The 23,432-nt window shown below is 28.4% G+C and overlaps 1 protein-coding gene across 1 annotated transcript in view; it reads right to left on the minus strand.

The window, feature by feature from the left end:
• Window positions 1–6,751: 6,751 nt before the first annotated feature.
• LOC106691719 (myosin-9) overlaps window positions 6,752–23,432 on the minus strand; it is a gene marked incomplete at its 5' end in the record, with an annotated part of 34,212 nt that continues 17,531 nt past the window's right edge. The window contains 10 exon segments of the mRNA XM_014437573.3: window positions 6,752–10,589; window positions 13,959–14,085; window positions 15,433–15,772; window positions 16,330–16,518; window positions 17,097–17,313; window positions 17,916–18,161; window positions 18,246–18,372; window positions 19,501–19,623; window positions 20,110–20,250; window positions 21,360–21,449. Of these exon segments, the coding sequence (XP_014293059.3) occupies window positions 10,411–10,589; window positions 13,959–14,085; window positions 15,433–15,772; window positions 16,330–16,518; window positions 17,097–17,313; window positions 17,916–18,161; window positions 18,246–18,372; window positions 19,501–19,623; window positions 20,110–20,250; window positions 21,360–21,449 (1,779 nt within the window).

Here is a 23,432-nt window from a genome sequence, read left to right on the forward strand (position 1 = left end):
AATGTCAGGTGATGCCAACTAATTAGTGAATTCTCAAAATTCAAAGCTTATAAATTAATAATAATAATTTTTTGATAATACTTTCATTTAAAAACAAAAACTAAAATTTGTACGCATTATCTTAGAATTTTTCTCACTCTCCAGTTTTTGTACACCTGGTTTTACCTCTATAATTTTCATACATAAGCAGACAAGAGAAGTATGATGCATTTCAGGGTAGAAAGTTAAAGGTCATAATAAAATATGCTTCAATGGTATGTCATTAATATGATAAGTAAGGTTAATATTTAAAGCCTAACAAAAAAAAATCATGACCACTAATTTTTATTAATATTTTGGAAATATAACAATTTTATCAATATTCTGGAAACATGAGTGAGAATGTTATTCCTCCTGACCTGGAACCTTAACTACCTAATAATAATTTATCATGGAGCACTTGCACATTTAGATTGACTTAAGTGAATGGTGTTTACTTTTAAACTTGACTGCATGTACACCTTTAACTGTTTCTTTACTCTACAGTCTCTGGGGGAAAGAAGTGTTTGAATTGATAATTAACTATTTATTGACCTATTAAAGAATATATAAATAATAAGCTAACTATGTTTATAAGCATTGTTATAATAATGTTCCAATGCACATTACACTATTTATGAACTTGTCCTCCTTTGTCAAACTGATCGTAATTATGTATGTGTAAATGGTAATTAACATTATTGGCACATGGCTGTAACAACATTTTATATTCAAAAATTGAAATTAGCAAATGTTAGGACTTTTAAAATCGAATGGTTCTATTTAAAAAAAACAAAAAAAAAAACGGAGTTACTTTCTATACTATTAATTTCTTGGCCAGTATTTTTTTTGTAAGCTTATATACACTTATATAAGTTTTTAAGAACATTGCTAAAAAATCTTTAAACACTGAATTTATTTGTAATATGGTTGTTATTAAATTGGCTTATATTACATTTTTTTAATTGATTTTAGTACTGTATTGTTAGTAGTAGTCTTACTATTTTGGAGTAGTGTTGAACACAATAACAATTATTGTTACAAACTTATAAATCTCCATTAAAACGTTGTCTAGCTCAGGTAAAAATAACAAAGAAAAAATTGATAATTTGATAAAAATGGTTAGTAAAATTGCTTTTTATATTCATTATAACTCTTTGCTCTATTGATAATTTTATAATTAGCAGATAAATGTTAAATATGGGTTGTGACATGATACAACAAAATTGGACTCAATTATAGAAAAAGCAGTTAAAATTATATTTAACATAAGATTAAAAAAGAATTCTCTGAGTGCTGGCTGGATTCAGTTACCACATAACTTAATTTTCTTGATGTTACAAGATTGTTATATCATTGTTAATTCAACACTAATTTTTTATGGTTGTCTTATTGTAATAAAATAATATTATATAATGGTTCTTTTACTTATCCCTTGTTCCTCGAGTTAAGGCTTTGTGTAAAAATAAACCAAATTTTAGGATCAGTTTATCACTGGAAGATACCAAATGTGGTCTTGAGGTTCCCAAGTAATAGGATAATAACTACCAGTAAATGTTTTTCTAATGCAGATGGTATTAGAAAAAATTCTACAATATCACATTAATGTAAACTTATCAGCTAGAGATTATACATCTCTCATAAACAAAACAGTTGAACACAAGCAATGGGTCAAGCATGGAAAAGTGGTGTAAGTCAAAACTGGACTCTTGAGAGTGTCAACAGTTCAGGAGAAGTTCTGTATAATTTTTTTTTATAATAAGAGCATTACTAAAAATGTATATAACAATGTTTGTTATATTCTTCTGGAGGTACATCTTTTATTTTTTTATCTTAACACAATCTCTTAGCACCTCACGCTACTAAAATTGTCCCACTTTGGACAAAAATAATTTTTGAGGTAGAAGAAATATTTGTTATTGTACAGGTTTTTAATAGTTGAAAGTTATAAGTTTGCTTTAGGCACTGCCAGTTGGATTTCTTCGCTTGACTCGGAAAGATAAGTTCACTTATTTATTACATTTTTACCCAAACGCATTCTTCAAGAAAATTTTACTGAATTTATTATACACGTGCAATTAATAATAATGTTATTTGGTCATTATTTATCATAGAAATTAGTCATTTCCCTCCCGTGAAACATCATGCAGTCAGTTTTCTGTATTTGATTTTATCAATTTTAAAAAAAAATTAAATAACAGGTTTAAATTAACTTTTCTTTGTTATAAATGTTATTTCTTTCTTATAATACTTTTCCTGTCCTCATATAATATTTAATAGTAAAGGGGAGTATAGTCATCATGAAAAAGTTCCAACAGAAATGTATGTTTTAAGATCCCCCGAGCGCTAATAACCAAGTCTCCATGAATAATCTGTTTGTGTGAATCAAACCAGTTTTTGATAGGGTGAACAACTATCTTTCTTATTTGAAATAAATCAGTTTCAAGAATAACCCTCTACATATCCAGGGTTAATATACTCGGTTATTAATTAATTATTTATTAATCATGAAAATGAAGTATGGTGAGAATAGAATGACTTATGCCACTTTTGCTTTCAGCGGGCTCATTACCATAAATTGAGGTGATTACCTGTGCGGGGTGAGAATAGGATAACATGGAGTTCAGCAAATGAGTGCTCTCTTGTGGCTGGTTTATTAGGCTGGCTATTAGATTTACCGTTTACCGGTGGTTAGGAATAAAAACATAATTTAGAAATGTTCAATGTATTATCGATACTGAACTTCGAACTCTTCATGGGTTGTAGTGGTACTTTTTATTTATTTATTTTTGTTTATACTTAGGTATTAATTATTAGCAATTACTTATTAAAAGTATTATATCATACAAGAAGTACCATCAATATTATATTGTTTAATTCCAGCATGTAATTTGGAATGTTCTTTCTTCTTTTCCTACATAATTAATAGCTTACAGGATAATTGTGACACAATCTGTTTAGGCTTGGCAAGGCTGCCACAAAATGATTTAAGCTCGAAAATTGTTTGGAAAACACTGCCAAAAGGTAAAGGCAGCATTATGCTTCTTATAGTCTTATGCTTATAATAGTCTAAAAATATCAAAATTTTCCAGTGCTAAATTACTCTAAAATAATACATCTGAAAAGTTTATCTTATTCTAATTTAATATCAGTCAAATTTTCTACAGTATGAGAGTAAAATGAGCTCTGTAGGATAACTACTTTCTAATATTCAAATTTTTAAAAATTAACCATTTAGTTCTAAAAGTTAAATAATTTCATAATCGTCTAATATACACAATTACAATTGCGTTAATCCAATTAAAGTAAGTATAATTATTAAAAAATAAACTCAAATTATTTAAACAAGATTTGTTTTACAAGTGCTAACTGACAGATCTTTTATAGCAATGCAATATTCACTCACTGAAAGGTAGAATTAATTTAACATATTCAAATTCGAATAATAATATATTTTAAAAACAATATTTTATTGTTATTTTTCTATTTTACTGTTTATTACGCTAATAAGAGGGTAAAGGAGTGTAAAATTATTATTTCTTAGTAAATAATAACTAATTAAGAACGTGTTTAAATAAATATGATTGAAAAATATAAACTTTTTTTAATTTCTATCAATAAAACAAAAAAAAAAAAGACGATATAGTAATAATTTCAAATTTCAAGAACGTTAAAATAATAGTTCAAATAACTTTTTAAAGATAGCAGCACAAATCAAGAAAGGTAAAAAATAATAGTCTTGATAACTGCCGCAAGAGGCCAGCACCATCCAAACAGCCGTTCCGAAGTTAGTAGGAAAATTTTTATTTTGTATTAGGAGAGTAGGAGACTATAGGAGCTAAGAATCAAACCAGGGATCAATACTACCGGTCATTAGCTGAGCTCCTGTGAGTTGCTACTCTCCTAATACAAAATTAAAATTTTCTAGCTAGACTTCAGAATGGTTATTTGGGTGGTGCTGGCCTCTTGCGGCAGTTATTAAAACTACTTTTTTTACCTATCTTGATTTGTGCTGCTATCTTTTGGCAATTAGTTATACTGTTACTATACAAATATTACTGCTGTATTTGGACTTGGGAAACGGTTATTTGAATAGTGCTGATCTCGGAAGGTTCTAATTGGAACTATTATTTTCTACCTTCTCAATTTGTGCTGCTATCTTTAAGCCGTTTTTCAAACTATTATTATTAAATATATGTATATATAGTTGACCTTAAAAATTGATGTATAGGAAGATGGTCAGGGTTACGGTCAAAGGAGAAACAAAAATAGTTTAGTATTATTATTAAACATTGAAATTCTAAATTTTCATTTTATCGTATTTTTTTCTGTTTTATTGATTGAAATTAAAAATGGTTTATATTTTTATTCATATTTATGTAAGTTGTTCTAAATTAGTGTTAATTTACTATTAATGAATAATAGTACATTCCTTTATGCTCTTATTAACTTAATAAACTGTGAAATAGTAAATATAATAAAATGTTGTTTTTAATATCCCTTGATTTTGGCTATGTTAAATTAATTCCACCTGCTATAAAAGATCCTGATTTAAGTAATAAGTTGTTAGTTTTGTTATGGTAAATTAACAGTTTACATAGATAAAGAGAGAGAGGCATGCTTTTAACATCTTTCACGAGGATATATACTCCATAAGAGCCTATTATCAATGAGGAAATAAATAACAAAACAACTTTACTATTGAAAATTTGATTAAAATATGAATAAAAGAATCAGGAAAGGAATTTGATAATAAAATATGGCCATTTAAAGTATAGCATTATTTGACTTATATTATGCCAAATAGTTCCTTCTTTTATTGAGTTTGTCTTACATTATTATAAAGCTTAAATAAGAATAATGTTACAATTTTAATACGATCTTTCTATTGAGTTGCAAAATTAGTTTTGTGATGAAAAATTGAATAGAAACTATTTATACATAGAAATTCATATAGATTGAGAAAGTTATGCTTTGAACATATTTTCCAACGATGTATGCCCCAAAGCCTTGCTATTTATGAAGAAATGAATGAGGATGAGAGTTTCTTTTTGTTTTCACTTACATAGGTAATATATTTTTTAAAAAGTTGTGGACTAGAATAAACGAATGGAGGGAAATTGTGACTAGAATAAAAACTTAGTTCCACCAACCCCAACCACTGCTACTGACTTGAAGGATTTGGGAGCCCACGGGGTCCACCCAGCCTCATAAAGTGGGCTAACTTTATGAGGCTAAGGCTAAGGCTAACCCTTAGTTGGGTAAAATCTGGCAGTTGAATGTGATTCTGACCTAATCAAACCCTTGTATAACTGTTGGTCTAGTAACAGTACAGTACCCTAACCCTTTATGGATGGTAGCAGTACTTCCTTACAAAGTACAGTACCCTAACCCTTTATGGATGGTAGCAGTACTTCCTTACAAAGTACAGTACCCTAACCCTTTATGGATGGTAGCAGTACTTCCTTTCAAAGTACAGTACCCTAACCCTTTATGGATGGTAGCAGTACTTTTTTACTGTATTTTTTTAATTTAAGTAGTAGTAGTAAATATTTTTTTTTTAACCCTAACCACTTAAAAAAAGACTGCTCTGAAATAGAAGATTAAATGTGTACTCAATTTTCTGTACTAGATTTCTTTTAGAAATGTTTATAAATAAAGAAATTGTGCCATTTCTATGAAAAACCTTAAAAAATCGGCACACTTCATTTCAAAATACTTACGACCAGAGCTAAAAGATATATTAGGTTCTACACAGAGCCAACTGTATCTATCCATCAGTCTCAGTAATGGGTTAGCTCAATAATAAAATAGATTCAATCACCATCTAAGTTTAAAATCAAACTGGAACTAACCACACATTTCTCAGCCTTGGAATAAATAAGTCTTAGAGGAGTATAGGTTTGATCAAATTTAAGATTAACCTTTGACTGTTTATCTGTTTAATTGAAGGTTTATAACCTCTAGGATAAGATAACTTACCTACCCCAGTTGGAGTACACAGAGGCATTCCACCAATAAGCAAACCCTTATCAGCAACTAATCAATCCTTACTGACATAATAAATGCTGGATTATATTTTATGTCTGTCATTTCATTTATTAGTGCTTTAATTATTAATTTTCATTTCTATACTGTTTATTCCTACTTCCTTATTTAATTGCGTTGTAATGAGTCAATCTATTTAATATTTAATTTAGTCTTATAAATTGCCTTCCCTTCTATTACTTTTGGTGTTATGATCTCCTTCGAGATATTGTGCCATGAGATACATCAACCAGGACTCGCTATAAGTGAATTTTTTAAAAGTAAGATAAGCAGGTCTACCCTAAAGTGAAGACTGTGGGCTTCATGCCTTTTTCCAATTTTAGCTACTTTTTCTGTGTTACTCGACTAAACAAAGTTTCTTATCAACATTTCCTCTAATCATTTCAAAAATGTTTCTTTTGAAAGCATGATAAGGAAGAATAGATAATTCAGAATCTTAGGGGGCAGGCTGGGAAGCCTTCCCCTCTATTATCATAATACTAAAAATAATAGAAGGGAAGGCTATATTATAATTTCCATCTCTCCAAAGACTATAATCTCTCCTCTCCATAAATATTGCTGTTCTTAATGTATTTATCACAGAGACAATTAATGGAGTTAATTTATAATGTTCTAGGGAAATTACTGTTAGGATATTACTATGGTTAAAGGATATTACTGGTTTAAAGATAAATGTGAACAAATCTTAACATTACAAATTTATTCATTCTTGGGTTACATTGTACAACTATTTTCAAATAATACTTTTTTTACTTTTAGAAAAATCATCTCACTTATATAACTATCAGTTACAGAGCAATCATTTATTTATTTATATATATACTTTTCTATTTATATGCATATTTATAAATTACGAACACAGATTAATTACTAAGATGATAATAATAAAAATAAAAGGGTAATCTACAATTATTACAAGATATACTGCATATATAATAAAGTATATATGTTTGTTTAATATAACTGTATATTATATACAAAGTAGATGTATCTACATACTGAAAATACATAAATAGAAGGAAGTAGCGTCTGATCTTTCCAAGACTCCGCGCTTGTCAGTAGGAAAGAGAATAATACAAGAATAAATAAATTTACATTATACAATTCATATTTTATGAGAAAAAAAAAATTAAAAAAAGAAAAGACAAAACTACCTATTATGTTAAATTAACTAAATTAGTAAATAAAATTAATTGAATTATCGGCAATAATTAACAGCATCACAGACATGCAAGGTAAACTTTACCTTTCAGACTAAAAAATACTTTTATTAAATACGTTTTAACAAAAAGAAAAAAAAAAAACCAAACGTAGAACAAGGTTCATGTAACTTAAATCAGCCGTGTGGAAAATATAAGTGAAAAGTCTTCCAGAAAAATGGAAGACGAAAATTGACAAGCAAGGAGCAGATCAGGATTTCAAATTCAATTGCACTTTGTACCTAGCCTATGGCAGAAAAGACAAATTCCTGCAAAACTCTTAGCGCTGGAAGCTCGGTTGTTCCAATATCTCTCTCCATTAAGGAAAAGGAACAGTATATATAACATTATAATATATTTCTTGTTGCTCCCAAAGCTTTCCAATAATCATTTGCTAATAGGTAGAAAATGTACTTAATGCATTCAAAAAAATTTAACATTTTTCTGAAAGCTACTAAAAAATTAGATCAAAAAATAAGGATTAAAACATATCATTTTTTACAATCGAGATGTTAACAATATTATAGTGATTAAAAATGATATAGAAACAATATCATACTTTCCACTTTCTGTACCTGCACAGCATTATTATAGTTAATCAATTGATAAACAATACTTAACCAACATAGACACCCTTATGATATTAATTACAAATACCACAAATTAACGAGAACTGGGACAGTTAAAGTTTAGTTTTTCCCCCTGATTCTTTTTTTTTTTTTTATAATCAAGTAAACATTGTTTATAAAATTTAAGCATTATTATCAATAATTATATTATACTTATCAGTATCAGAATGCAATTTTAATTATACATTGTATTTTATATAAATATATTGTTTGATTGGCTTCTATCTACAGTAATAAGTAGGTGATTATAAAATGATGAAATTTAAATTCATTTTTGTAGGTATTGCTCTCAAGGAAGGCTTAAAATGTAAATATCTTCTCAAAAATAAAATCACTTTTTGAGCAGTTTCTAGGCCGGTTATGCACGCATACAGGGGGACCTCTTTTGAATGACATAATCAGAAATGTATTTTGTGGTTTTTAGGATTCCAGCTGAGCATTGTCTTACAAATGTATTAGTGGTTTTAATGGATTATGGACATGTACAAAATATAATGAAGACAATGCAATAAAGAACCAACATGTTTGAGAAATTATTTTATAAAAAATTTAGCGATAATATTATTATTATAAAAATCTAAGACTATTTGATAGCACTATGAAAATTGTGCCTAGTGTTTTTATTACAAAGTTGAAGTTCTTGAAAAAAATTATCATTGAACATGATTTTTCAAAAACCCAGTTGGTTTTAGACTGCATATTTAGCTAAATGAAGGACGCCTTTTCATAAAAAATAGGATAATCAAAATTAAAACCAAAAAAATTTTCACCTCTACAAAAGTAATAAAAGGTGGAAAGTAGACAAATAGATAAAAAAATGGCTTAAGATGAATTAGATAAAATTTCATCACACAAATTCATAAAAATAAATCAGAACAGTATATTATTTTGAGAATTCACCAGTTGAGTTTTTGGGAAGCTAGCTTGTCATTCTTGTAAGACAGCAAAGCATATTGTTATATGTAGTGATGATTGATTATCAGGATCCCAAAGGAGCCAGACAAAAGAGGTACGACTGTGCAATGTCATTAGAATACTGAATTCGACAATAATTATTATTACAGTAGGACGACAAAGGTTTCTCTTATAAGTCTCATTCTACCTGAGATACTTTATAGACGATCACAATGCATAATCTTGATATTGGAACAAACGGCTAATAACTATAAATGCTTTAACATTACTATACAAAAATAAAACAATATCATCATACAATTAAATAAAAAGAATTCAGTACATATAACTAACAATAAGTTACATATATGGTCTACAATAATATTTTCAAGGAATCTTTTGAAATAGTTTTTTTTTTTTTATTTTTATTTTATTAGTATAACTAATTTATGAGTTTATATTCTTAAAAAGTAATGATTGGTTCAGTTTGTATTATTAACTGATACATAACAATATCCCTGTTTAGTTTGAACTTTATTAAAAGCATTTATCATTTCTATAATTTAAAAAATGCTCAAGGAATCAGGTGCATTCAACTTTTATTAACCAAATGTTTAAAGTTAAATTATTTAAAACAAATCCAGAACACAAAACCAATCTAAAACAATAAAAACCTGATATATTAGTGAATAATTAATAGATACACAGGAAAACATGATACATTAAAAAATATACAAATAAAATTAATATCGGATATTATGAAAATAAACTATAAATATGCTTTTAAAACATGAGTTTAAACTTATTAGTTTATGGAAGTGAATCTAAAATGATGAAATGATTACAATGGTCAATTTCAAGAGTTAAGACACTGCTAGGACTTAATCGCTGCAATAAAGACATCGTAGGCACTTAAATATTTAGTGGTGTTTAGAAAAAAAATTAAATAAATAAAGAGGGAGATTAATTTTTTGGATGGTTTTAAAATGGAGAAATAATAAATCAATGATAGATCATTACAATAAAACTATTTTTCCATAAAAAACTACGGCTTTAGGTAAAACAAGCCACTATTAGTTTGTACATTTAAATTCGTACACAATTTCATTTCTTCCCAATTTGCTTATTTCTTAATTGTATTTGTAATTAGAAGGAACCCTAATATCCACAAAAAATTACAAAATTAATATTATTCATTGAAACTGATGCAAAGAAAACTGAGTAGATAAATGGATTCAACAAGACCATAACCAATTTCGTGCCAAAAAAAAAATATATATAAATAAAATAAAAAGACTTTTAAAATATTTATTTAACAAACTAAAATCATCAATGCTTTGAATAATTAATTAATACATCAAAAACTTGTTTATTTGTTTGAATTCCTTTATATTGTCATTATATACATTATAATGCAATACTGACACCACATGAACCTTGTAATTCTGTTTGAGAAAACATTATTTTAACGTAATCTTCTTCTTCACAAACTACACATAAAATAAAGACGAAAATTCATTCAAAATGATGAACCATAACTTAGGAAAGTTCTACAGTATTTATATAAAATATATGTTTCACATAAAATTAAGTACCACGCTATAGGGAAAGAATCAGGTCTTTTAGTGAGGGTTAATAGTAGATTCTCTTGAGCTTGCAGAAGTAAGTTCCTCTAGAAAGTCGAACGAAGCAACTGCTTCTTGCTCTTTAGCTCCAAAACGTGTGAACAGGTCTTCGCGCCCTATTATTGAAGCTCTCGTACTTGCTTGGCAGCGCATGGCCCCTTCTCTGCTTGCTGATGCTGTAAATCAGGCATTTGGAACAATTTTTAGTAATTATACATTACCAAAAATTAATTAATTAAATTGAATTGATTATTACTTTTATTAAGTTTTCACAAAAAAGAAATAACTGTATAGATTATAAGATCAGATAATAGTGATAGTGATCAAGAGAAATTTTTGCGAAGATGAGGTTTTTTGTTATCTACTAGTATATATTTAAGGAACATATCCTTAATCATAATTTAAACCAACTTAAAAATGCCCCAATTATTTATTTATCAAATGAGGTGTTCGGTCATAAAACATGGTAACTGACAAAATTAAAACATGTGGGAATTTGGTTGTTAAGTTTTAAGGATAATATTTGGTACTAGCTCTAACAAAAATCCCAAAATTATATTATCCAATTATTTTGAGTGTATTCAAAACTAAAACATTTATTAGCTGCTACTTACAAAAGTTTTTTGTTAGTAAATATAGGAGCAAATAGTAGAGGAGGGGTACTAGTAGATAAAAATAATAGAGGAGAAATACCATCATTAAAAATATAGGATTTAATATCCTTATCATTAAGAAACAGACAACGTCTGGAGGCTATCTTTGTCAGTTACCATGTTATACTTCCAACCAACTGTCACTTACCATAACTTAATATCGTTTAAAAATCTATGAGATCAGCTAAAAGGAATAAGATATTACTATAAAATTCAATTCGCAAAAAATGTCAGATACCATGTTGCATAACCGAATGCTTATATCGACAATTATCTAGTCACCATTTTGAACAAGTGAAAATCTAACTTGCCCAGGTAGGGTTAAGTCAGACATATTAAGGTACCCTCACAATATACTAACTTCCTTATATTTTAATTTTATTAACTTTTACTCAAGAATGATTAAGTAAAGTTAGGGTCCACCTGAGCTGGTGGAGAAGAAATGGGGCGAGCAGATTGGACACCAAATCAAGTAATATATCACTATACATCAAGTAAGTCAAAAACCAGAACAATATCAACTCATTTATTAACAGATATTTACTTCAATAGTAAATTAATAAAAATTTCATTTCTTTTTTTTTTTTATTCAGCTTAATTTTTATTTCCCGCATTTAAATTTATTATTCTGTTGAAATCTAATTTTAGGTTAATTTAGTACATCAATTTCATCATTTAAATTAATCCATATTGTCCACTAATTAATTTTTAACAAAGCCAAGACTCCACTAACTCATTCTAAACATGGCCTTTGACATTTCTTTTATCAAAGGATAATATTTAGCTTATATTAAATTATCCTGATCATTTAACACTGTGCCTGAACTAAATCCCTCACTTCAGAAATTACATTATCAATAATTGACTAATAATTATTGATGTCATAATTTTTTCAATATTAAAGAGCAAATTTGAATAAAACACAAGTAGATATCAAAATGAGCTGAGGTAGGCAAAAATATCACTTGCTCACTTTTACTACAAACCTGATAATGTATAACAAATAATACTATTAATAAGATGAAATGTGAAAAAAATAAAATAAATTTCTAGTGTCATACCAACAATTAAAACATATTACAGCTCAATATGCAAACAAGCTTCCAGCAAGGTGTAAATTTTCAAGTTAATATGAAATATTTCTCATATAATATCATTAAAAATAAAAATCAATTCATATGGATTTATATGAAAAAACAAATTAGTGTTGTATATTTTAGATCTTCTTTTCTAGAGTTTTGTTATAATAGTAAACTTTTATTGAATATATTCTATATAAAGACATATCACACGATTTTTAATCCTTTAATCCTGACTTCACAAATGTATATAATCAATTACTGGGGCAGTTTGGAAGTAAACAAAACTACATACATATATACTAATGAGGAGTAGCTCCAATATATATATATTGTAATATGCTCTTTTTGTGTAAATAGCATATTTTGATGTATAAGGGTTTTTTAATATGTTTTCTTTTATGTATCATTTTAAGATTGTTCATTTGTTTTGTTTATCCAAAAAGCAAGCTAACCATTAAATTTGAATAAATTATATTATCCATTTAAGAGTAAAGTTCTTAACTTGAACCCAAGTTCTCTTTATATTTGAAGAAAGTTAATAAAAACGATCTAGATTCTTTTTATTTTATTTTTTCTATTTTTTAAAAATATTACAATATATATATATATATATATATATATAGGAGTGGCAAGGTGCTGCACTATTAACTCCAAGGACCAGGGTTTGAATCCAGCTGTGGCAGATAATTATTTTCTGTTCTAATGTAGCCATGAGTCAGCCCTGTCGATTTAGGAGCCCTCTGAAGTACACTTAACCTCATTAAGTGGGTACTTTTCATTGGATGGAAACCTGGCTGTCGAGTGTGATTTTGACCAAATCACCTCCTTGCACAACCGTTGTAATGTAGTTGTGGTCTAGTAACAGTACTTCCTTACAATGCACTGCACACCTGACCTTTCATGGGTTGAACCAGTACAGATTTAATTATATATATATGAAAAAAATAAATTATAATCCTGAAGGCATGATAGGAGGATGAACAAATTTGAAAAATATTGAAGATCAGATGGTGAAACAAAATAATAAATATTTCACTGTTATTTTAAGAACTTCAACATGTACAAAAGTACATCTGCATACTGAGAAAAAACTCTATTTTCATTGTAGTGACTTCTAATTTATTACCAACCCATAACCAACATAACACTTAATACTATTGATAACAATTTGGGGTAACAAGTAATTAATGAATTGTTGAAATATTAGTTTATGAACTAATTGTTATAATAAGCTGGTGTAGATTTATATTTTGTTCATATAAATAATATAAACTGCAGGAAAAAAAGGATCAAATAAAAATATACCAACTTATTTTTGATTGATTATTGTAAATTCCAAATAAAATGTTACCTTTAAAAATTGATAGTATGTAACCTCTTATTTATTTTTTTTAAAAGGTTCATGTAGAAGCAAAGTAAAGAATTGATTTTGTTTTGATTTGATCATGATTACCTTTCTGTATTTTTAAACATAAATTATTTTCCATTTGTAATTTTTTATAAGTTTTGAGAAATTTTGATTATTCATTTTTCTTTCATCAAGAGGAGTTACGAAATATTGCTAGAAAACAAAACAAAAAACAAAAAATTATTAAAAAATATATTATTAGATGAGAATAAAAATTTTTAAATTCATTCAATACTTCTATCCAGCAGTTTATATGTATTTAGTATAAACTATTATATTTTATATTATTTATTAAAATAAAACACACACACACACACAAAATATATATATACTCTCATGTTTAATTATTGCAGTGATTTTTTATTTCAATAAGAAAGTAAGAACAAAAGAAATTTATTATACCTTTCTTATGCCTGCGTGATCTATGTAAACGATGTAAATGTTGGTATCCAGAATGATCATCACCACTTTCGCTACTGCATGAGCTTGAACTGCGACTCATAACCACATCCATGAAATTAGCTCGCATCTAATAATAAAACAATTGCAATTACTATAAAGATACTGAGTGTTATTTTACTTAACAAATACAATAAAACAATTAATTAACATTATTACACATAAGATTAAAATTTTAAATCAATATTAACCCTTTGATGACAGGGCAGGTGAACATAGTAGGCTATGAGGCAGAGATCATAACCATAGGAGAGCGCAGGGTTCCCTGGGATCGAATGCTTCCCTCACCTCTCCATAGTTCACATATGCCTCAGCCGTTTGGAGTTCAATATGTTTGACCAATTACAGAAAAATGGAAAGAATTTAGAATTATCTATGAGAATTATGAACGATTACCCGCACTACACAAAAATAATGACTATGCCAAGACTTGCAATTCCACTTAATAAAACTTGCTTTAACTTTAGTTTTAGTAAAACATTTCCCATAAACCCGTTAATAAAATCCTCCCTTAAACCTTAAGTTTATAAAATAAAAAAAATATATTTTACTAAGCTAATATTATTAAAGAATGTATTTTATATTTTTATTTAACTACTTATAAATATATATATATTTTTTTTGTGAATAGGCTTTTGTTTACATTTTTATTAATGTAGAAAATTAATATTATGTAAGAATCCTAAATTAAATAAAAGTTTTATTATATATAATCTAATTGAAAGTACAAAGGAAAACAAATAATGTATACGAATAAGAATTCAAAAAATAACTGTTGGAAAACAAATAAGGTAAATCTGCAAGCGTCATAGAATGTTGAAAAGGGTTTGACAGTTGACGAAGGTAGGCGTTTGAGTTAACAGAATTCATGTCCTATATAGCAGTTGGAAAAAGTAACACTATAAATTCCTCAAAAACATACTGCTAGCAGGTTCCATTGTTCACTTATTTCAGCAGTATATAACTGTTAATGAGGAAGAGCGAGAACTGTTTTAGCAGTATATTGTTCACAGGACCGACCTTTGCACTGGCTGCTCCAACAGTACAACATCTTCTGAGTCTCCCCCTTTATAAAAAACTGAACAAGTCAACCATCGTCAAAGGGCTAATATAAAAAGTAAATTTTTAACACTAAATGCAGTGCACTTAAAAGATTTTATGTATTCATTAAAAGTTTTTATAACTCATATTGAAATTTTACTTCTTACTATTGAGATAAAAAGTAAGAGCCATAACATTGGTTTGAAATTGTATAAACAGACCATGAGTTATTAATTAAATTATTATCTTCATTTCAAAATTTCTTGAAAAAAAAAAAAAAAATTTCAATAGAACAAACATAGTTTCATTTTAGTGGATAAAGAACTTTAACAAGTGTAACTTAATTATGCAACAAGAATAAAAATTAATTATTGACCTTTGGATCAGTGAAATCAGAAGCTCTTTCAACGTGAACCCAACCAGTGGGACAGCCACCATCTTCAGCTTCAGGTTGAGGAGAAATTTCTTCCTCATCTGCTGCAAGTCTTTTCAATTCTGCCAACATTCCTTCTCCTTCTTGCAGTTCAGGTTGCTGTGCTTCCAGGATCTCTAATGGTTCACAAGGGCTCATATCCACTGCCTGAACAGTCAGCTGAGATTTCTTCATTTCCGATAGGGTCATATTCCCTCCATCTTGCAGTACAGTTTCAGGAGTTGAGATACTTGATGTCAGAGATTCTTCTTCTTCAGGTACTGTTAACAGGCTTCTTGCTTCTCTGTTTAAAGTATTAAAGATATTATTACATATAATAGATAAATTATAGATGGAAATAAAATATATATCTCAAAATGTTATCGTAACATTTTATAAAAGATAAAACTAGGATAAACCAATCAACCAATTACAAATCAAAAGATACTACATTCTTTGCACTTAATACGAATAATTATTTACCCATTACCACATTATGAAATATATCATTTTTATATTTATTTTTTGAATCATTCTGAAATTTGCTAGGGACATAAAATAAACAAAAATATTCTGTCTATTAAAGCCAAATGATATATAAACATGTGTTCTAGTGTAGACATATATTTCTTCCTAACTATCGCTAGTGATGCTACCTGTTGTAGATATCGTAAATCATAACTATATTTTCTTGGAAATAGACCAAGTTTAAATCACAAGAAATTAAGTAGAATAGATACAATCATATATTCATTCGTGAGATTGTTATAAATAAATTTGTTCTTTTGCATTTCTGCTCATTTTAAAAATGTTGAAACCAATCTTCGACTGAAAAATATTACTATACAATTAATAAAGTACCTGATGATGTCTTCTGAACTAGAGAGGTCAGAAGATTTTGAGGCAATGCCTGAATCAGTGTTGCTCTCGCACAGTTCCTCTTTCCCACCTTCCTCTCGCCTCCGACAGTACTGCTCCTGTTCTGATATAAAATGAAGAACATTCTGTAAGGTCTGGTCTCTATCCTGGCTCACTGATTCAGCCTGGGACCTAAAAAATAAAACTCAATATATAAGAGAAGAAAAAAAGTAATAGATTAGAAAGTTAAAAAAGTTACACGAATGCTGAAAGCAATAGTAGAATACTGGAATCTCTTGTCCAGTTCTGGTATAACCTTTTATATATGCAAATATTTTACAACTATTTATTCTTCGACATTTTTCCCCACTTTGTAAAGCTTCATCAGGGCTGTTCAAGTTGAAAAGTCTCAAAAACTATCAACTTGAACAGCCTTGAAGAATCTCTACAAAGTGAGGTGAAATAAATAGTTAACTATTTTAGTTTCTCCTTTGACCGCAGCCTGACCATCTTCTTCATAAGTCAAAACAACAGTTAATTTTTTACTCTAAAAATATATACCCTAAGCCCTGGGTTACCTACAATTTTTTTAAATATAACTTTTGTATAGTCTTGATATAACAATGTTACAACCCAACAACAGGTAATTTTAAATTCAAAATCAATTAATAATTTCTAAAACTAAAATATTTCAGTCTACTTTGGATCTTCATAATTAATATGAAATATATTAATACTTAATTCATAAACACATGAAAATAATGTCTTGCCTTGAGCTAGTAGAAGCCAGACTTTTGGTACTTTCAAACTTCACAAGCCGATAAAAATCACTGGTGAAATGAGTTCCGACTTGACAATCACCTTCGCTCATTGTTGAAGACCTCTTTGATCCCTCAGATGTTGTACCTTGACTTGACCAGGAGTCCCCGCCAGGAGAAATCAGCTGACTAGAAAGCCACACTTCGTCTTCAATCAGCCAAGACAGGCCTAATGGTAATAATAAACTTTAGTTCAAATATTAATAAATAATACATATTGTTTTTAATTATTATTTGTTTGATCATCTGTTTATTTTAAAGGGACAATAATTTTAATAAACTAAATATAAATTAATAAAATGAAACTATGAAAAATGAGTTAAGATGTGACATATTACGAGGTTAATAAGGATTTAGATTAATTTTTAATTGAATAAACAAACAAAAATGGAGGTCCATTAAACTCCATTTTACCAGTTGGGTCTGTAAATTCCACCTCAACAGTTGAAGCTTAATTTTATAACTTCTATTTGTTCTAAAATTATATTATTAAATGTACTTTTGTTGTATTAACGTTTTGTTAGAAAAGTTATAGTATTTTAGTTTTGTTTTATTTATTTTAAAATGTTAAATGTGGATGTTTAACTAAAGTTGTATATCGAGATTGAAGTATTTCCTGAACCTATCTATCATAACCCAAATCTATTGATGTTATAAACAGGGATACAACAGGAACTAATGGAAGACTAACAATCTACATTTGTCAACTGTTACAACATTCCTATGTGCCTCATACAAATGTTATATGCACTAAGGAAAAATAAATTTTACCTGGAATATCATCCATAGTCCATTCTTCAAGTTCAGGTGGAGCATCGAAATCGATCCTGGAATCAGCTATCCAGACCTGTTCCCACCAATCTGGTTCCTCTGACAGTCCGGACAGTCCTGGTTCTGAGTTGCTCCTAGGCAGCTTCCGAGGAGACTCGACTTTCTCCTCTTGGCCACCAGCTTCACACTGCACCTCACTTGACATGGTTGAGTAGCCTTCATCCTTATGGCACTCTGTTTGGTTGCCTTGAAAAAAATTAAATATAATAATTATCCAATAAATTTATATAATCAAAATTAATTATTACTTTAGAGGAAAAAAATACATACCAGTGCTTGATACGAGCCGAGGATTATCTAAATTAAGTGAACTAGGACGATGGACGGGCAGCCAAAGTAATGACTCCCTCCACTTCAGTCTGGCTTCATCACAACTAACAGGTCTGACACAAACTTCCTAGAAAAAAAAATAGAGCATATCATTCATTAAATGCAGATAGAAAATAGAATAGATTTTTGTCATTAATATACTGTCAGAACTTTAGTATATAGCAGTATATCGGGACTAGTACATACCATCCTTAGTTGGCCACTCCAGTCAGAATGTTCTAAGGAAGTGTCTCTCCATCTGACTAGGGGAAACTGGATTTACAGCCCACTTTTCTTGAGATTCATTTTTGAGAAAGAAGGGTAAGGCGACAGGAAATGTGAACCCAGAAAGGTTAGTGTTTTGGTTTTGGGAAAAGTTGAAGGAGTAGGTGCCTCATCACCGACTGCCTTCTGTCTCTGCTTACATTACAGTTATAGACCTATTCTAACCTTATGCAAGAATGACTTTATTATGGCACAAAATTCTCAGGAACAGTCAATGGATTTTCATTTTGAACCAAATTACTGAATAATAGCATTTTAGCACTACATTATTCAGGTCATGTTCGCGATTAAATTAGAATATTACAGACAATTATATAATCAGGGAAAATTCCAATTTACCTCAATATAAACCTGAACAACGGTGTGGTCAGCTTCCTTCTTTTTGGCTTCCCTTTGAAGGAAAGGAGGGTGCGCTATCCCCTGAGATTTATACATCACAAAATCTCACAGCTAACAGCTCTTTTGACACTTTTACACAAATTAAGCATTACCATAATGATATTGTAGTATCCGGGAATTCTTCTGGAATGTTTAAAATACCCGAGAGATGGTTTCGGCAGAAATTTGAGTTTTAAGTAATAGAATTTTGAGCCATAGTTTGTGTCTGAAATTACTTTTATAGGAAAATTCAAAATTATGATGGGAATATGTATTTAGAATATATAATGAAAACGTCTAAAATATGATGCTAGTGTGAGGCCAATAATGAAAGATACATAAAGTATTTTTTAGTATTAGTAAAAGTATTCTAATAACAAATAATTTTTTTTTTTTTTTTTTACAAAATTAACAAAATATAATTAATTGTTAAGGTAAGGAATGAAACAAGGATACTATTTTTTAAAATTATATATGCTAAAAAGTTAAAGTTTATAAAAAGTAGTAAAAACTAAAAAAAATTTTAAATTTAAAAGTTCTAGAAACAACATACCACCGTCGCATCACGTTTCTGCTGTTTTGGAAGCTGCTGGAAGAGGAGTGAACTCAATGTATAGTTTTGCTTTTCCAATTCTTTCACTTTATCCTTCAGTGTAGTTATTTCTTCTCGAAGGCTCTGCAATAATTTCTTTTTTAATAATCTACATCAGTAACAAAATGGATATTATTTTTAAATGAAAGTTAAATATTATCTATTCATTTTTATAATTGATCTTTTTTAGAAGATATTAACCTCCTCGTTCAATGATTGGTTAGAAAAAAAATTCTTAACTAAATAAGTTAAATTTCAATTTAACATGTTGATTATGAATGAAATCAACAATTGTTGATAATACAATTCTCTCTCTCAACAAATACATTAATTATATAATTCAAACTGTTTGTAAAACTAGGCAAAGAATTTCTCTACCAAAAATGAATTCACGAATTCTAAGCATTTATTGTAATCTATAGATAAAGGGAATATCAGATAGGAATTTTAATACAAAATAAATTAATTAAAAAACAAATGGATCTAGCAGGATTATGTACAACAAGCCTACATATAATTATATAAATTTTTATTAATTAATTAATTAATAAGATGATAATAATATTTTACCTTTTGAGCTAATAATGCTTGAACCACTTGATGGGCCACTTGATCCAAGCATTTTTCACATTGACTTCTCTCAGCAATCAGTCGGGCATTTTCTTCTTCAACTTGTTCAAGTCTAGCTCTCAACTTTTCCTCATTGGCTCCCTACATTTAATGTAATGTAATGATTACATGTAATCATTAATATCATGAATAAATATGGGAATTAAAAAAGCAATTAAGAAATGTTAAAAATATTGTTTCAAAAATGGATTATTAACACACCATGCAGTCCGCATGGATTTACTTCTATCTTTACTATGTGACCAGTATTTTTTTTTTTATAAAAACCATGTCCCTGGTTAGCAAAAACTGAATTCAATATGGGAAAATCGGGCTTTAACATAACTCCTCCGTTTAAGAGATAAAAATAAAAAATTAATTATGTGGCGACTCATGATACTAATTTGACATCACTAGCACTAATGTTTGATTTTCACAAGACAACACATTGATGTGAACATGAAAGTGTTAAAAAAAATTGCAAAAAATAATATTTTGTTTTTATTGAACATAATCTAATATAAGAATTTCTTTAATAATTTTTCAAATAGATGTAATATTTTGTTTTTATTGAAAACCTATAAAAATTTTATCTTTTAATAGCATTCTGTTTATCCTTACTAATTAAATTCTCCCTATCTTGGTCTTCATTTTGCTAAGTGCCCATGCTCATACAAGACTGAAATGAGAAGTAGTACTTGACAGTTCCAAAGACTCCAATCTTACTTTATAAATGTTGTAAAACACTCAAACTTAACAAAACCATACATTTTTTTCCAAAGCCAATCCTAGCAAATTCAAATCATTTATACTTCAAATCAAATTTTCCTCAGTAAATTATATATAAAATTAAATAAAATGACTGAATATCTCATCTCTTTTAGATTCAACCTAAAATAGACACTTTCCCTATGACAATGAAGTCTAAACACACAAGAGTCTGAACTTACTTCCCAAATGAATCCAGACAATTCTATGAAGGTTTATAAAAGGTCTATAAAAGGTCTATAAAAGACCTTCAAACATAAAAATTCATTGACATGATCAATAAATAGTTTCTATAAATGTTAAAGTTAAGTCAGATCAAAATGTCTACACAGCATATTTGCTTATTGTATGTCAAACCGGAAGAAATAAATTTTAGTGAAATATATTACTAAAATATTTAGGATTGATTTATAATTTATTAATAATGATTATAAAATACTCACAGCAGCTTCCAAGGAATGAAGTTGAGCTTTAAGCGCTTCATTTTCTGAATTAAGCTTGTTGAATGTTGATTGGTGTTGCTGCATACGACCCTGCAACAATAAGAAATAATGTGATTTAAATTATTTCATAAATAAAAAATAAAGACGAGTAAAGCATGTAAAATAAAACATAATCAAACATCTTTTCAAATTTGTAAAATTAATTTTAAAAATATGTAAAATATTGAATTGACTAGAATGTTCATTCAAAGTATCATGATTTTTTATTTTTCTGGCTTCAGTATTTTTTTTTTTTTAAATCCTGTAAGAGAAGGGTGAGCAAAGCAAAACAAGCTTTCAGTATTTAACTCTCTAATGACAGGGCACAACCTTCTATAATTTCTCTTATTAACTCAGCAGTTAGTCAAAAAGAGGGGTGCTATGGTAAGCAAAGAGAATTAATCAGATCCAAAAAAATAGTATGTTCTAATCAAACATATAAAGAGAAGAAAAGAGAATTAGCCTTATATTTAAATCTAAATTATAATTAAGAGTTCATTTGAAAGAAAAATTGCCAGAGGGGAAGGAAAACTTTAACATTTAATTGTCTGAATTTTCTCTGTGTACATAAAAAATGTTTGAAAGCCTAGAAGGCTCAAAGAGAGAGAGAGAGAGAGAGAGAGAGAGAGAGAGAGAGAAAGACATAAACTCACGTTTCCTCAACAATTAAGAGTTGTAGAAATTTGTTAAAAAACAAACAAATTGTTAAGGTTTCAAATTAATATGGACTTATTTTGCTATGTTCTGCTTCACAAAATGGTAGAAAATTGCTGGACTCTAGTTGCCCTCATTCCTAACAACCCTTCATTTTGATCTTGTTCTAGTGAAGCTTTCTATTATATTATTATATTATAGTGGCTAGAAATCCATTAGCCTGAACTTCATCAAGCCAGGCCGAGATTCAGTCACTCCAACTGACCATAAGTGTAAAAAACTGATAGAGTGGAAAGATGGACTACACAGTTATTGGGCTGTGTAAACAAAAAATACTATAAACTACTGATAATAAAAACTGTTGAAATGTGAAGTTCAATACTGATTATATAAACAATAATATAAAAGCATCACCTCTTTGCACAACCGTTAATCTAGTAACAGTACTTCATTATAATGTTCTGCACCCCTGACTCTTTATGGGTTGTAGCGGTACAGATTTAATTTTTTTAATTATAAAAGTACTGATATGAATAACTTAATTTTTTTTAATATCTTAATATTAATAAAAGTAATAATTTAAATATCGATATGATTCAATTAAAATTTGAACTAAAAAAAATATATATTTTTAATAATAAGGGCAATAATAATCATTTGAGTTCTTTAGCCTTAAATTCAAACAACAAAAAATAAGTCTACGAACAAATGTAATAGGCGACAGCTGTATTGAGGATTTGCTTTGTTGTATGATTTATACTACTTGTAATGATTTGCTTTGTTGTAATGATTTATACTACAGGTTCGTTTTATTCTTTTTTTTTTTCTTTCCCCTTTCTTTATTTTACCACCCCTTCTTTTCTCCACTTTTCTCCATTTTCCTTACCCACGTTATAAGTTATGTTGGTGGTTATTGGTTACTATATTATTATTGGTGTTTTCAAATATATATATATATATTTTTTTTTTTCTTTTTTCTATTCATTTCTTATGGTATACTTTACTTATATTTTGCTTCTTTATCAATTATTAGTGTTACATATATTTTCTTCCTCTTAATTTTCTATTTCTTTCCATATTTCAATTTTTAAATTATTAATAACTAATATGTTCATGCTTCTTTGCATTATATAACTTCATTTTTATTTCATTTCCTTAATTATGTTAATTTACCCACTTTTTCAATTACTTATGTATACATTTTATTTCCCGCTTCTCTCATCACTTCATTTTCTAAAATTATTCATTTTATGTTATTCTGTTTATACTTTCTTTTTTATTTTCTATACTTACTGTGTTGTTATCTTGTTCTGTTCTTAGCCCTGAAGAAGGCTAGAAACTCTAGCTGAAACGTTAGCACAATTAAATAGGTTACACCAA

The sequence above is a fragment of the Halyomorpha halys genome, unplaced genomic scaffold (genome assembly GCF_000696795.3).
Source record: "Halyomorpha halys isolate HHAL.00 unplaced genomic scaffold, Hhal_1.1 Scaffold2824.1, whole genome shotgun sequence".
Lineage (NCBI taxonomy): Eukaryota > Metazoa > Arthropoda > Insecta > Hemiptera > Pentatomidae > Halyomorpha > Halyomorpha halys.